Genomic DNA, 18,097 nt, shown 5'->3' with positions numbered 1-18,097 from the left:
TCACTTACAGCAATAAAGAAGTGCCGATTAATTCTTGTTTACCAATACTTCTGGTGATTAAAAAAAAGTGCAACACATCGGTGCTTTCGGAAGGGAAAATATTTCTCGTTTTGTGGAAATGATCAAGAATTTGGTGTAAAATAATTCTATTATAAGTGCTTAGATTTAAATTGCATTCGCTAAGTGGTACGTGGTAGCGCGATTTGGTGTTAATCCGTGTAAAGGGTTTCTTCACAAAATCCTTTGAGTTGTTCAACATCATATTCGAAGGGATATTATACAACAGGTTTTATAGTGTAACCATTAGAAATTTGAAAATAAAATCCTGAAAAAAACATGTATATTATGAATTTTTTTTGGTAGCAAGGTTTTCTTTCTTGCGCCTTTAACATGCCTTAACGTGCATTTAAATGTTGTGTTCTAACGTTAATATACGAAAATTCGGTGTAGTTCGAAAAGACGAATTCGAAAAGACGTTCGAAAAAACAAAGAAAAAGCAAAAAGACTTTGCAAAATATTTAAAAGAAGACCTGAAACAAATAGAAAAAAAACCAAGTTATAGAATTAATTGTTGCCAGTTAGTTTAATTTATGGAATAATAAGTTCATTTAACAAATTTGATTCAGATTTGTTTTTGTTTGTTTTTTAAATTGGAAATAATTACTTGATATTTCCTTATTTCAAATAATTGCCTGTGACATTTCCTTAGGCTTTTAATTAATGCTGTATAGGTTTAATACACCTTTTTTATTTATTGTTAGTCAATCCCTTCTACTTGTGGGAGGTTTGATCCAGTTTTTACACTCTTAAAAAATCATTAACTAAAAGAGTTCATAACTTAAAAATAATAATAATCATGTAAACATGGGACAAACATTATAAGCTAGCAAATAGTAACAACTGTATTTAAAGAAAATAGAAAAATATTTTTTGTAAGATACTAATATGTTTCCCAGTACATTTTATGATCATGTTATCTAGTTACAACATTGAATTGTATAGTCATTTCTATTTAGATAACTCTGCAACCAATCGTATTTGGAACCTAGCGGTAAGTGTTAAAGCTAGACAACTCTTAAAATGAACTAGATAACTAGAACTAGACAACTTTTAAAATAGATAATTTCTGTAAATTTTCATAATTATGATAATTAATTATTATATAATTTGATCAAACTTTTCTTTTACACTTCTTGTGTCGGGAATAAGATATAAGCCTGGCTGCTTTAAAATTGTTTTAAAACAGCCAACCTTTCAAGATAAATTGGCTTCTTTAAAAAACTCAACGTATAATTTTTTTAAATTTAATTTCTAAGCTTTAAACGTGTTTTTCTCGGAATGGTTTTAATTAACTGACAAAACTCGAATAAAGTTATCCAAATCTTTAAGGAATCAGTTTTGAATGTTTTTTTTTATTCGAGATTTAGAAGAAGAAATATTTCTTGGTTTTAATTTTGTATTAAAAATGAAATTAAAACCCATTTACAAAAGTACTACTGTTCCGTATAAAGTTTTTCATTTCGAGCGAACAAATATTTTGCACTGTTACCAAATTTAAAACACGATTTAGAGAAAAACTCTTTTTAAGATCTATTGCCAATTTAGCATTTCTAATTCTAATGAAATTAGGTACAACATATAATATTAACAATATATTAATGGTACTGGGGTACAATTAAAATTAAGCATGAATATGTTTAAAATTAAGAAACTAAAAACAGAAATAATATGTTTGGTTTTATTGAACTTATTTTGCTCTAACCAGATGTAATAAGTATAATACAAGTATAATCTCAGCTAAACATAATATAGTAGTATCAAAAGATTTCGATTAAATTTTTTCTCTCATTTTACAAAGAATTTGTTTTTGTATTAAATATGGATTGTAGTTTATCTCTTAAAAGTAAGTTTGAAAATATTTCAACTGAAATTTAAAACTGATAATGTAGGATAAATTTTACTCACACAAAATGTAATAAACATAATTTAAGTTTAGCTTTGGATTGCAATCATAATATTTCAGAAGAAAAGATTTAGATTTCAAATTGTTTCAGCATTTTTAGAAGATTTTGCTTTAGTATTTAATATAGATTTAGTATAAGCTCTAATAAGCTAAAAAAATTGCTTTTTTTGACAATAAATTTAAATTTAATCAAAAATTTATAATAAAGTTTCTTTATTTTAAGCATTCTTATCTTCTATTTAAATGAATCGATAATATTTGTTTTTTTAGCTAACCTTAGAAGCTGCAGTATTAACCAAATCATCAATAATCGTATCTCTCAGCCTACTAGCTTTAGTTACAGTTTTACTCATTTGAGCTGGATCCAATAATTCACTCATTTGAGCTGGATCCAATAATTCACTCATTTGAGCTGGATCCAATATTTCACGAGTGTCCACTCCTGTATAGAATAGTAAATTAACTTTATAAAAAGGAAAAGAGTTAGAAGCGTTGAATGATTTCACTGCAATCACAGAAAACTGTCTATCTAATCTTAATCATTTTTCTTCAAACATTTTTGGTAAAATAATGCTATAATCTTTCAATAATTGATAGCAATTTTATAATGTTAAGAAATTTCAAATAAGTTTGTCATTATAACTAATGCTAAATTTTTTAGCGAAGTGCCTTTATCAATTTGACAGCAAAATCAGCAAAGAAGGAACTTTTTCTTCTCCCAATTATCCCAAAAAATATTCCGGAAATATGGATTGCTACTACAACTTCATGGGTCATGATTTTGAAACGCTTAAAATCATATTTCACATTTTTGACCTTGAACCTCCATACTCCAAAGGGTAAGAAATAAATATTATTTTCTGTAATTTATGTAACACCGAAACATTGAAGGCAAATTTTTGAGAATTTTTTTATTCACATAAGGAATATTTTTTTAAGCGCCATTTTGTTTCTTTAGAAGCCTGAGGTAAATAATTTTTGTGCTTTTGGATAAAAAGCATTCTTTTTATTATATAAATTAAAAGGCTGCATTGTTAATATATCGAATTTTTTTAAGAAAAGTCCATAATTTTTTTAATTCGCATGAAGGATATTTTTTTATGTCATAAGTGCCATTTTGTTGCTTTAGAAGCCTGGGGCGTATACATTTTGTGCTTTTAAATAATAAAATCGTTTTTTTTTTAAACTTTAGAAATGAAAAGGCTGTTTTTTTTAATATATCGTAATTTTTTAAGAAAAGACCGTAATTTCTTAAACTGTACGTGGTTTTGTTATTCAATACGATTTAAACAATTCATTCAATATGCTTAAACTGTTTAAAATTATGAAAGTGTTTCCCTGACGTTTTAGCACAACATTATTTTGTGATTTTACATCACTAAATAATGAAAGTACCATCACCAAAAGTACCATCCTTAAAAAAGTGATACAGAAATAGTTCGTAAGCTAACTTAGTTGGCTATCACTCATATTAAAAATATTGCAAACGCATAGTTTCAAATAAAATAAACTAACAATACTAATATATTTTGGTGAACACGAATCTCCGCTTGTAAAGATAAACTAAAGGAATGAAATAATAAAAAATTTAGCGGTTTTCATAGTTTAAAAGAGGTACACTGGACAATACCAGAGTTTTGATAGTTAATGGGTCAATCTAAAAACAACTGTATATATCATATGAAGACCACAGGCAAAGAACGATTTATTTCCATTTTTCACAAAAAGGACGATTGGATCACCATCCGTTGCAATTTGAGGATTACTAAATTTTGAAAAATCAATAACATGAAAATAACTTTCCCTGAGAGTTATTACAAAATAAAGATGGGTTATACTCTTGAAAACACTTCCTTTTCACGTGTAAATTCTTTTTTTTTCCCTCCAAATCATGTTTTATGCATATAAAACATTTTTCCCCCGTAGTTTTCATATGAAAACTAGGTTTCAGATGAATTCGCCAATGATTTGGAAATATAAGCATTTTTACGCAATTTTTAACAAAATAATGAACGAAATCAATCACAAAATCTAAATTTGCGACCGATCAATCAAATTTATGACCGAAATCAAACATATAGTTTTCGAGAAATGGAAATTTAAAAATAATACTTTCATTGAAGCGTTATATTTTTCATGGAGTACTCAACCTATTTCATTCAAATTTTTGACTTTGTCATTCAAAATAAGTTAGTTTAATGTGATATAAATATTTATTTATCCAACTATTCAAAAATGTTCCAATCATTATTAGATTGAATGATAAAAAAATTATTGACCTTTATTAAAATTATTTCTCACATGGAATTATCTTCAAAATAACGAGTTTTATAATTGTGATAAAAAATTCTTTGATTCTATTAAACAGTTTTAGTTTCATAGCGAAGTATGCAAAAAATTATTTTAATTAAACATTTAATTAAACATTAAACACTAACATTAAAAGACACAAGCTTTCGACCGCTCTCTTGTCTAAACTATATTTTCAAGATTGCGACTTTTCCCAATTTTGAGTATCAAAAATACACATCAATTGCAAAAAAAACGTCTGTTTGTTCAGTGAAAGTACAGTTTTAATTTAATTTTGTAACTTAAGATCTTCACTAAAGAACTAGCAAATGCAAAGTAAACGCCTTGAATCCCAAAGATTTTTGAGCCTAAAAATCTTGTTTGTAGATCAGAATTTATTCACGTGTTCTCCTTTATATTTTATGTGCACTGAACATTAAACTACAAAATCAAGTTTTTTTTCCCTCTTTTCACCAGAAGTATGTATTAATTTTGACATGATATATCGGAACTAAAACAAAATAAATACCTTTTGTTATAAACATTTTTAAAATCATGAACCTATTCAGAAAAAGAAAATCTGTTTTAAAGATGATAATAAAAATAAAGAAATAAAAATTCAGAGCTGTTCAATAATATATACCAGCAATATATTTGAAATAAATGGAACTTCGCAAAATTTTATCGTTCATGTAGACCAATACTAAACATGAGAAATGAATTATTCATTTTTGGAGTTATTTATTGTCCTTCCCTGTGGGCATCTAGCAGATATTGATACAGATATAACACAGGATATGAGCAGAAGATAGAAATCAAAATAAATCTTTGGGAGGACATACAAGTAATGTGCCTAAAAATAAATAAAAAAGTAATAGTTATGAATAATTATAATCAAAATTTAAAGAACCTTTAGAGAAACAATATAAACTATTAAAAAACTTATAGAAGCAGAAAATAAATTTTAATAAAAAAAATGCAAGAAAATAACTATATAAAAGAAGAAGCAATAATTGCCTCCAGTTTTCTAGTTTTACTGTTCATCGATAACAATAATTTTAAAAATATATATTTATTTGAAATAAATTCAAAGATTTTAATTGATTAAAATACTTTACTCGCTTCAAAAAATATACAGATTTGAAATAAGAAATACAAGAATACGAGAAATTATCAAATGCTGCGCATTGTTGGAATCTTGGACATGGACTGAATTTCGTCAGAGCCAAAATTATTTTCACCACATATGTCATCAGCTTATCTTGATGGCCTGGAATTTTGTTTCATTCATATGAATGATTCCCTTCCCGAAGACATTAGTTCCTCACCATCACTCCATAACGCGTGGAAATACATTTTACGTCAGGCAAGTCTTGAATGTAGGTACCTATTTTTGAGCGCTTGAAACAAGTCAACTGCTTTTCTCTTCTTTTTTTTTTTCAAATCTGTATATTTCTGAATAGAATGAAGTTTTTACACTAAGTAATATTTACTTGTTATTTTATTCAAAATGAAGAACATAATTAAATCACTTTTAAAATTAATCTTTTTTGCCGCCTGCATTTAAACTGATAAGTTATTGATATTTATTAAAACTAGAGTTTAAAAAATAATACCGTGAATAACACAGTGCTGCCGAAATCATGAAATATTTGAATATTTTACTTGTTTCTTAGTACATGCTACATCAAATCAGTTCAAACAGAAAAAAAGATATCTCAAACCAACCTCTTTCGAATATTTTAAAACGAAATCTAATAATACACTAAAAATTACGCAAGAAACAATAAAGTGTAATACAGTTTGTTTCATATTAAATTGTTTTATAAGTGTATATGTTATTATTTATAATGAAAAATGTCATTAACGCGTTATATTGTTTGAAGTCAGATGTATTAGGCTAGTAAGATTACATTAGAAAATTAGACAATCTACTAATACAATATATGAATAAAATATAAGTGAATGAATCATGGAAGCTAAACTAAAAACAATAAGAAGCATGTAAATATTTGAACAATTACTACAAATCATTTTTGCCAATTTTAAACTTATTTAAATTGAATAGAATCAGGGTTTGAGATTTCAAATGTCCTAAACTGGTTAACACCAGTGAGAATTCCTTACTCTAACATGTCTTAAATTGTTCAAAAGTGTCTAAAATTGTAAAAGAGTGTAATAATGTGTTCAAAACATGCCATTCTGAAAATAACTAAAACACTAACAATTCGAAATATAAACACAATACACTTATTGCCGGAAAAAAAATATCAGATTATATTTTTTATGAAATTTAATTTTAAATATTATCTTAATGTTAATTTTTAAAACAAAATCCAAATTCAATTTATGCTTAAGATCATAACAATAAGCTTTGAAGTACATAAGAACATGAAAGATATATTACATAAACTTAAATCATAACAATGAAACTTTGTAATTAAAAATTGTCTTAACTCTGAATAGTTAAAAAAAGCAGCTATTTTTTTAAAATAAATAGCAAAGACGAAATTTCCAATTAAGAGCTTCCTTTTAATTAATATATGTACTTTTTTACAAATTCAGTAAGTGCTATTTTTGTAACTACTCAACAATGTTCACCAGAAGCTACGCTACAATATGAACAGTTAACGACAGAAAATATTATAACTCTTTTTAACTCAATAGCTTTTATTATATATGATTCAAGGAAATCTATACATATTTTATGCATTCAACAACTGTTTAATTTATAAATTGTCAATTTTATGTTATAATTCGCTTCTAATACCTCGCTATTTTTGTTAGAACTTCAATAAAGTCTCAGCTGAGGACATATGAGTTTTGAACAGTTTAAGAATAATTTGAACAAAATCATATAAAAACCATACTTTTACTGCAATGGATTATATGGTGTGTCCTAAATCTTACCTACTCTGATTGAAAATAGGCATGTAATAAACATCCCTAAATATACGATGAAAATAATAAATATATATTTTTTAATGTTCTGCTGCATTTGTTCGACGTTTTAGGTGTCTTACCGATTACGTAGATGTTTCTACAATAACAGCATCGGATGTAAAAGAACTGGTAGGACGATACTGTGGCAAAAGAATAGATAGCCCTCTTTTATCCATGCATCCAAAAGCAGAAATCATCTTCCGATCCAATCACATTGTTCACCATAAAGGTTTTTATGGCACGTATGAATTCAGGGAAGAAAGTAAGTTTCGCATTTTCTTAAATCCTTTCTGTTACTGCAGGTGATTTTCTCATCTCATTTTATTCGACCATTAGAATCTTGGGTAATTATTATATTTTCGGTGTTTCTGGATATTTTTTTACGTTTTTATGAAAGTCAATAAAAGTAAACATGAATTATGTATGGTTCCAAAGCGTGGGTTGATTTTCTTCATTCCAATTTTGAGCATGCTTCGATGTTTTATTTCAAACCAAGACTAGAGAACTGTTTTTTCAGTTTTTCTTAGAAATATAGTTAATTACTCTAGTGATTTGTTTAATTACATAATTTCTTTTCTAATAAAATTCAGAAACTGATTTGGAAAATATGTTTCATTAAAACAAGTAGCCGCTTTCAAATTATGATGAATTAAATACTACAGAACATCTTATATAATATTTTAAATATTTAAATATTCATCAATAAATATTCATCAGTATTGAAACTGCTAAATATTCATCAATTACTTAACTAATGAACTAAAATTTGTTTTCATCTTAACATATATATTTTGCTCTAGTTACATTCAAAAATTCAGTTCAAAATTAAAATGTCAAATTCCAGTTTTTTTACATAGACTTTCTTTCACATAGAGACCTCATAATGAATCTGCTATATATATNTATATATATATATACATAAAAGTTACAAATACAAAAAAACAAGAAAAAATATAATTTTAAAGAGAAATAGAAACATTATAACAAATATATTGTTTTTTAAAATACATAAATTTCATTTAAAAATTTTTAAAAAAGTTGAAAACAAACAAACAAGCCGTAAAACAAAATAAGGAGATTATATAATCTCGTTATCAGCCTACACTATTATATCAGCAAAAAAGATTCTAATATTGTATTAACATAGCGAAATCAAAATATATCAATACAATAGTGTGAGTATACATGCTATATATACTCTTTTAAGGATCATCCTTATCCAAATTTCAGATTTCTACTTAAGTATAATACTTATCGGTGGGTATTGCTTTTCATCAATATTATTGTTAGTTTGAGATATAAAGCTCATAACTTAAAAGAATACAGGTAATTAGTATTGCCAAAAATTTTAGAACAAGAAACAATACAAAAGAAAACAATAAACTTCAGCAAGCATATTAAACACCCATTAGAACATGCGTGTAAATAGGGACGTTTCAGTGGTTGCATTTAAATAATAAAGTGGTTGCATTTATAAGTGGACGTATCATTGGTATCAGAAATTTACTGCAGTAAATATGTTCCACCGTAAAAATGCTTCTTTAAAGAAAACTTATCTAGGTGGAAATTTCAAATTAAATCACAAATTATTTAAACTTCAAGAAAAAATAATATTTGTGATAAATTCTGAACATCTGATTATATGAATTTTCTTTTCAACTCTTGTTTTCTTCTTTAGAGTAAATCAAAATATTTTACTTTATTCCATGAGAAAAATTGAGATGTTATTTACCTATAAAGAAATAAGATACTCTCTGAAGAAATTTATGAAACTCACAGGAATATAATATTGTATATAAGTTTTCTCTGTAATGATGTTATTATCTTTATTCTTCTATTCTTTTCTATAGTTTTCTTTTTCCTAAACAAATGTGATATGTTTGTGAACAAATTATATATTTTATATTTTAAGAGTATAAAATATTTTAAGTTCCTTGGATGATATAAACTAGCTAAATTCTTTATTGGATAACATAAACTATGAATAAGAATTCTTTACATGCAACCTTTTCTTTTGAAAGAGAAAAATAAACATAAACTTTTCCTTTTAAAGTGATTGCATAATGGGAAGTAAAAGTTATGATCATGCATTATACAAAAATGAAACGAGCATTTTAGCACATAACGTTTTTTTTCTTTCATTTTTTTGCATGATAAGAAAAAAAAATATTTCTTTTTATACTCTAATGTAATTTCTTTATAGGAATTCATGAGAGTAGAGGACAAAATATTTTTTTTATTATTAAGCTATGAATCAAAGGTTTAAAAAATTTGACAACTTTAAAAAATAAAATAAGCCATGAATTTTTGTTTTTATGCGTGAGTTAGTTTTTTTTTTCTTTTCAAATGTGCAAATTAGATAATTTCCTTTTAAAATTTAATGAATTCACTGAGGCAAAAAAAATAAATGTGCCTTGATTCAGACTATACAAATAAGAATTCTTAGTCAAAGAATAAAATTTTTTCTTCTACCAACAATCTCTATTTATTGGTTGGTAAAAAATAATATTTTTTGAATATTTTATCCGCAACTCCATTCGAACATGAGATTGTGGTATTTGGCTATCAAGGAAAATGTATTGCGCAGAATATAAAACGAAACACCTTAATAACTTTTGGTCTAATGATCAGATGGTCACGTACTGAGATGCAAACTTAATGACTCATGGGGCTGACGTTAAATATGCTAAATAGCTGATGCAACATTGAAAATGTGAAACCTATAAAAATTTCAATTAATCAAATGGGTGGCCGAAAGTTTTCTTATTCTTTAATTAATTTTTGGATTATTTTGCAGTATCTTCAAAACTGTTTTAGAGGAATCAAAAAAAAATTTGATCACAAACAGGAAATTTTATTATTTTGATTATTTAATTTTATGATGATTGGAAACAGTTTTACAAGTAAGATACGCATTTCTTTAATTTATTTTAAACTATCTAAATTTAAATGAAGAAATATTTGAAAACATTTGACTATCGGGCTATTACTTCCTGATAAATGAAAAGTTAAAAAATACTTATTTGAAGTTCCATTAATAACCTATACTACAGATTTCGCTCAATTTATATTTTGTCATTGAAAATTACATTACTTCAAATTGTAGTAAAATTCCTATTAGCTGTAATTGAAAATATGCATTAGATAATTATTAACTCAAATTATAAAAATATAATAAATAATTGGAAAAATTATATTTCGCAGGATCTTTATTTTTAGATTAACGGGTTCTAAAACAGTGTGTAAAAATTTTTTCTTTCTCTCAAATAGCTATAGAGAAAATTGGAAATACACAAAAAGTGTAATTCATAATTAGAGAATTCAAATTTTTTGCCACTCTTTTGCATGGACTATTTGGACAATATTTTATAGATTGTGGCAACCACCTATACTTTCAGTATGTCAATAATCTAAATTTTGTGAAAAAAGCATGTGTGTTGCAGTAAAAGTACGTTTCAGTGTTTGTTTTTTCTACTTAAAATATCGTGTGCACTAATTAATTAGTATATTTAGTGTCAGTCTTTCAAACCATTAAAATTGCATCCTAGTACGTGAAAATCTGATCTCTAGAATAAAAGTTCCTTACGTGTTCTGTTTTTTTTTCTGTGCTCTGTAAAGAAATTTCTAATTTAAAAGGAACTTCTTACAACTAAACTATGATAGACAAACATAAATGATGATGTTCTTAAAGTCATTTAGGTATATTAAATTATATTAAAGATCTATATATAAATGTAATATTAATAAAAATATTTTATTGTGTCCTCAAAAGGTTCTAAGGTCTTAAGTATTAAATTTATATTTTGACTTATTAAAACTCACTTTTTTGTTTAACAAAAAGGCATTGTTTAAAACCGTATATTTTTTGGTTTTCATTACCGAAATTAGAGTTTTAATTACCAGAAATGTCAAGAAGTCTAATATTAAATGCTTAAGGAAGAAAAAATTCTGGTAAAATTACCTTACTGTATGGTAAACACAGTAAAGTAATTTCACCAGAATTTTTTCTTCCTTAAAATTACCATATTTTAACGGACATCTCCTTATAACAGAGAGATTTTGCAAAGCGTTACAATTCTCTCTAACTCTAACGTTAACGTTATACAATGTTATAGTTACGTTATAGTTATAGTAAAGTTATAGTTAAGGTTAACGTTATACAAACTCTACGCAAAATCTCTCTTTTATCTTAAACGAATAACATTGCCGTTGAACACGTTAGTGTTTAATTTTTCTACCTTATATTCCTTATTTTACTTCATTTTTATCTATAAATGCATCTTAAAACTGCATATAGCAGCCAAAAAAAGTTAAAAGTTTAGAAAAAAAATTTAATTTCGAACGGGGAAAGAAACTAAATTTTTTCACAGTAAAAAAAAAATCATGAAAAAGAAAGAGAAAGGAAAACTATACGTCTAGTCTGAGAGGTTTTTATAAATCTCGTATGTTGTTGCTTAGACAAATCTGCAGGATATTAAAAATAGTGAACGACTCAAAACAATCACTTAGAAAAGTCAAAAGTAGTTAAAAGTTTAGAATGTAAGAAATAAAAGAAACTTCGAGTTTGTATATTACAACTTTGCCGAAGACATAAAAGGAATTCTACCTTTACGTGCTTCAAAATTAGAAGTATATACTATTCATAGAAAGCGCTTAGAAGCAGAATTAACTAAATTAAAAGATTTATTTCAATTTCTTTTAAAAAGTTTAATTATTCGTGATCTTTTGCAATCAGAAGTAATTTAATTGAAACTAACAGGAAGCCTTTCATACATTTTGGAGTGATATACGTCAGGTTTCATGTTATTCTCATTCCATCTTTTGGACAGGAAATCATTATATTTTGGGTTACACTGCTTCGCTGGAAGCTATTATTTTGTGAAATACTACTCTAGCATTATTATTTTATGAAATGAACAGCTGTGTGCATCAGAAAATAATCTCAGGAAATTATCTGCACCTTTTTAAAAATTTTGAGAGAAGCACACTTCTAATCTCCGAGATAAAAATTAATTAACGTTTTTAGAACCACAAAATGCCAAATTGCAGATACTTCAGGCTTTTGTTTTCTAAGCATGTTGCTAGTTCTTTTATTACTTGTTTTCTTTACTTTAGAACTATTAATTGACAACATTTAGTTTTTCTTTAGAAAAAGGAAGTTAATTATCTTTTTTTGAGTTACTAATTTGAGAAAAAAGACAAATTATAGATAAACTAAAAAAGATAAATAATTAAATGTCTTAGATTGAAGATAGCTTTTCGATTCTGAAGCATAGCGCGGTGAAATAAAATAAAGGCGTTCCATTTTAAATACTGTTGTCACACGATTTAAATCAAGTAACGATGAATAAAATTCCTTTCGGCAGAGTAAAAAAAGTAAAATCGGAGTTTTGTGAAATAACTTTGAAAACTACATATTGCTACTTTATTTTTTAGAAACCGAAAAGTAAGCTTAAACTCGATTGTTTCAAAAGTTCAGAGTTGTGCATAACTATATTTAATAAAACAACTTTTAAATAAACACGTAATAGAATAAATATATACATTAAAAAACTTAATGTAAAATGTGATAAAAAATTACACTGTTAAATAGTGGATGTGTTAACTTTTAGTGTATGGTATTTTTAGAAGTTGATTAGAAAACGTTTATTTTATATCCCAACCAATGAGATTTGGTTACTGATAAAGCAAAATAGAATATATAGAGTGAACTCCGGGTGCAAACTCATTCTAATTGCAATTAAAAAATGTTTGAAGTTTTAAAACAATAAATATGGAACGAAATTAGTGATAAACAGCTCTATAACTTCGATTTTTTAATTTTAAAAAAATGCATTAGCATGCTATTCTTGATAAGAAGTTATTATTAATTAATTTTTCAAAACTAAAATATCTGAATTTCTCAGATTTCTTTCCTTAGATTTAAAATAAAAAGCGTATCTAAGACTTTAAATTTTTTTTTTTTTTTAAAAAAAAAGAATGAAGTGGTTACGCTTAATTATCCATTTTACATTTTGAATATGCTTAACAGTTTGAAAATCTATTTGTATTTTTTTCACAAAAAATATACCTTTATGTAAATGCCCAAGTAAGTCAATTTCTTAAACTGAGATATTTAATTTCTTGAAAGAAGGGTTTATCTGGTATTATTTGCATATTGCAATGATTTTTAATGCTACCTAGTATAAGAGAATATAAGCCTACGACTTCTTTTTATTTCTGTAAATAAGTCTCCCTAAATTTCACATTTTTGTATTAAAAACGGTGCCCTATAATATGAACACGTAAATAAATTTGAACACGTGGCAAATAATTTATCACTACGTTTACTACAGATCAAAAAAAATTTCAAAGTTGTTTTAATAAATTATGTATATTTTGGAAAACACTTTTTCTCATGACAAAAACGAGACAGAGAATTTTTTTCATGTATAATATGTTTGACAATTTAAACACAGAATTTCACATTTTATGCTATAATTAGCATAAGATTTAAGTATGGAACAAATTTTCCTCGTTGGTAGGGGAGAGTGGGGTCAATTGTAACAGGGTACGATTGTAACAGAGGAAATATTTCGAGTGTCGGGTTCTAGATTCGGTTCCTACGTGGCGCACAAGGTGTATTTAATAAATCTACATGTACACCCCTGCTGGCAACCATTTTTATGTACTTTTGAAAGAGTTATATCACAAAAGGTATTTTCACGCTACGTAAGTACTTTTTTTGGTGTTAGAATATTATATTGTAACATAGTAATTTTGTTTAAACAAATAAAAATTATTAACCGAATATGTAAGTGGACACCTTAATTAACATTTTAAGAAAAAAAAGATTAGTTTTGTTAATTAACTAGCATTGTTTTTAACAAATGAAGCTGAAATGGCGACTTGGGGACGATTGTAACAATAAGTAAAGGGACGACTGTAACAGCTGAAAATAAATAATCTTATGTTTACAAACCATTACTTAACTCTTTAAGAACCACCAATAGTTTCCTATATCATTTATATTATGTTGCATGTGCATTATTTCATTTGTCACCTTTCACAGCATAAATTAAAATTTTTAACCCCTTAAAGTTAAAAGTTTAACCCTTTAGGTCTCTGCTCATTATTTTTACTCCTAAAATACCATTACTATTTTGATCAATAAAAAAATATATCACAACTATGATAATATGTATAATTAACTATGTTTTAGTTGAATTTATGAACTGTTACAATTGACCCCGTAAGTGGGGACAATTGTAACAAGTGCGCGACTGTCAAAAATTGTTAATCACTAATATAATAACATTTAAAATAAGGTATTTATTTTTTTTTCTAGTAGAGGATAGTCTACTTTACTCGTCTGTCAATTAATACTAATAATATATTGGATTTTTTGTTAGTTAAAAATAGTTAAGCAAAAAATGTTACAATTGACCCCACTCTCCCCTATACTTAAAAACTTAAATTAAGTCCTTATATAAATTAAACCTCTCTTTCGGCTATTGAATCAAAAGTTTTAAGATCTAATTCAAACTTTTTGAACATTTGAGTGAAGCCCCAAGGGTATATAGAAACACGCAAAGAAAAAAAAAGAAAAAAGGATATTGAGTTCTTCACAAATAAAATAAAAAAAATACAGAAAAGTAAAGTTAGAAAACATACGAATTTTGGAATCAAGTAAGAGAAAGTAAAATATCTCTTTTAAAAATTACTTCGAATCTAACTTCAAAAATGGATAAAAGAGTTTAAAAGAACACGGCAAACTTGTTGGCAAACTGATTGTAACTGTGGAAAAAAAGATAACAAGAAACTATTTCAAGAAAATTAAATCATCAAACAGTATCTTGATATCTGTTAAAAGTTGCAGAGTGTTTCGTAATCACCTCTCATAAGACATTGTTTTAGAATTTTGACAAAAATAAAGTCAAAAATTATAAATAAAAATGATAGGAATCACAAATTAATATTTAAGCAAGAAAGAAAGCAAAATATTATCAAAATCTGACGAATTACGATTAATGTAGTTGTGACTAAAAACAGTAAAACCACACTAAAAGGATTTGATTTTATTTCACAACCGTCGTTGAACTGTCGACCCAATTTTAAGCCTACGACTATCAAAGTTCAACTCTATAGCCCTGTAATTTAGAACCCAATCCAGAACACAAGATTATTTCTGGATCAAGCATTGGGACAAACTAGCTTTCATAGAGGTCGTTTTAAAGGAACTAAATTGCATTTGGGTTGCATGGAGAGGAAAACAACGAAAACCTTCTACAGTTAAGCCGACAGCAAAGAGATTCTAACCCCTAATCTGTTTACCACTGAGGATATTTTACGTCATCACTGTAATCGGTGCGAACTGGATGTGCTAGGATTCGAATCCAGGTGACCTAATTGGAAGGCGAGCGCTCTATCCCCTGAGCCACCACAGCTCAAAGAAACATATTACTAATTTTCGCTTTATAATCTTAAATTTTATTTATTTAAAGACTTTTTTAATATATTCTGCTCGTAATACTCACATTCCTTAAAACATTGCCCTATAACACTTTCATTTCCTTACAATAGCCCCAAAGCAAATATTAGTATTACAATATAAACAAAAATCTGGAGTATTCAAAATTGCAACAGCATATACACTATCTGGCCATTAATGATCGGACACCCCTCATTTTGGATACATGAGGTGCTAGTATCAAGTCAGTAGGGCGCAGGGCCGCCACGCGCCCGAATCACAGCTTTTTTCTAGGAAGGCTATCCACTAGGTGTTGATACACGTCGGCAGGTATTGCCCGCCATTCCTCCTGTAACATGGCGAAGAGTTGAGTGGTGGTTTTGGGGTGTTATGGTCTGGCCCTCAACCGGCGCTCCAACTCATCCGAGAGATGCTCAATTGGATTGATGTCGGGACTTTGGGATGGCCAGTCAAGCTCTTGCACCCCCATTTCATCAAACCAGTCCGTGATGGCATGTGCTTTATGAATGGCAGCGTTATCGTGTTGAAACACAAACGGGCCATTACCGAACTGTTGCCACAGGGTGGGAAGCGCCGAATTGTCCAGGATGTCTCTATACCCTTCTGCGTTCAGGGTTCCACGCACTAACACCAAGGGTCCAAGGCCAAACCATGAGAAACAGGACCACACCATAATTCCTCCACCGCCGAACTTCACAGTGGGGACAATGCACTCCGGTAGGTACCGTTCTCCGGGCATTCGCCAGGTCCACACCCGTCCATCAGAGTGCCACAACATGTAGCGTGACTCATCACTCCACATAACGCTTTTCCATTGCTCTACTGTCCACTGGCGACGTGCTCTGCACCACTGAAATCGGTGGCGGGCGTTTGATGGAGAGATGTTTGGCTTATGTGCTGCTGCTCGTCCATGGAATCCTTGTGCAATCAGCTCCCGACGAATGGTACGTGCACTGGCAACACTGCCAGATGCAGCCCGGAAGTTGGTAGCGACAGTGTCCAACGACATTTGTCGGTTTGCCTTCACTACACGTCGAAGAGATCGTCGATCCCTGTCGGACATTATTTTGGGCTTGCCGGGTCGGGACTGCGGTTTTATCACTCCCTCTCGTTCCCATTTCAACACGACGTCACCAACTGTTGACCGTGGTATCTGAAATTTGTCGGAGATGGCACGTATGGAAGGACCAAATCGGTGGGCGTCTATGATCATGCCCCTTTCCGCCTCATTCAGCTCTCGCCGTCCACTCATTTTCTCAGTTAACGCTCGTATGGTCGTTGCCTGCTTGCGAATGGTCCTTCCCCCACCACAGGTTCCGTATTTATTTCGCCAGGACGAGTCCATCTGCCGTTCAAGGGGTGTCCGGTCATTAATGGCTAGATAGTGTACTTATTCTTGAGCAAAATGTGTAGTCACAAAAGAGATGTGAAAGGAGAAATGTGTGAGAGAGTTCGTTGGCTGCCGGCAGGATTGGAACCAATGACATCCAGGATCGCCGTACCACTATGGTTGTACAGTGCGCAAAACAAAAGATATAACCCTGAATAACTTTCGTTCTAATTATCGGATTTTCACGCTCTAAGTGTCAATCTTAATGGATCCTGAAGATAAAATCAAATATATTAGTTATTCAGTGCTAACTATTAGTTAGGTTACGAAATCGGGCACAGAAATCAATTAAAAAAACTGTACCTACTCATTAAACCCATTTACTCAAAAATGATTTCATGCGAAAAATACTTTTTAATATATATTTATTATTTTTAATTATTTATATTTAATTGCGGATGAAAAAGTTTTGAATTATGAAGTATAAAGTTTTCATACCATATTAATCTGCATGTTCTTCTATTGAAAAATCTTAAGTTTCAACTGTTTTTATTCAGTAGAAGCAGAGAAAACTTAAAATTAATTATTTCTAAAAAATAAGTTAGTGACAATGAGGAAATATTTCAAGGGGGCGATTAATATTTAAATGTGATTAACTTACGAACATCTGTCTCATATATTTCTCCCTCCACCTCACTTTTGAAACTGTAGTTTTTGCTCAAAACTGTGTATATTGTTCAATATTGTTTCAATTTTATCAATTTAATCAATTTTCGAGCGCTTCCGACACATTTTTGATCAATTTTGAGAAACTTTTTTTTCAGTGTAGTTTAATAATCTGATGAAGCTTGGGGGCGTTTCATATAACCGACTCCACCTTTTCTCTTGCGGTAGAACAGAATATAATAATTTCTCTCGCTTTTTTCCTGAAGGTTGAGTTAAGTTTTGATTGTGTTTGTATTTATCTCACCTAGATATCATATTGAGACCCCTATTGAGAATATATATTATATTTATTTCATTTTTGTGTGACTTGCAGAAGGGTTTAAAACAAAAAGCCAGCATCTAAGTTTCTTGTATACAGTGCAGTAAAATTTAATGC

At 28.6% G+C, this 18,097-nt stretch overlaps 1 protein-coding gene across 1 annotated transcript in view; it reads left to right on the top strand.

Moving 5' to 3' along the window:
• Window positions 1-18,097, top strand: part of LOC107439185 (tolloid-like protein 2) — a 100,809-nt gene that overhangs the window by 65,597 nt on the left and 17,115 nt on the right. The window contains exons 4-5 of the mRNA XM_071187656.1: window positions 2,625-2,802; window positions 7,267-7,457. Of these exons, the coding sequence (XP_071043757.1) occupies window positions 2,625-2,802; window positions 7,267-7,457 (369 nt within the window). The remainder of the gene's footprint in view (window positions 1-2,624; window positions 2,803-7,266; window positions 7,458-18,097) is intronic.

This window comes from Parasteatoda tepidariorum, chromosome X1 (assembly GCF_043381705.1).
Source record: "Parasteatoda tepidariorum isolate YZ-2023 chromosome X1, CAS_Ptep_4.0, whole genome shotgun sequence".
Lineage (NCBI taxonomy): Eukaryota > Metazoa > Arthropoda > Arachnida > Araneae > Theridiidae > Parasteatoda > Parasteatoda tepidariorum.
This window is presented reverse-complemented; position numbering and strand designations above follow the sequence as displayed.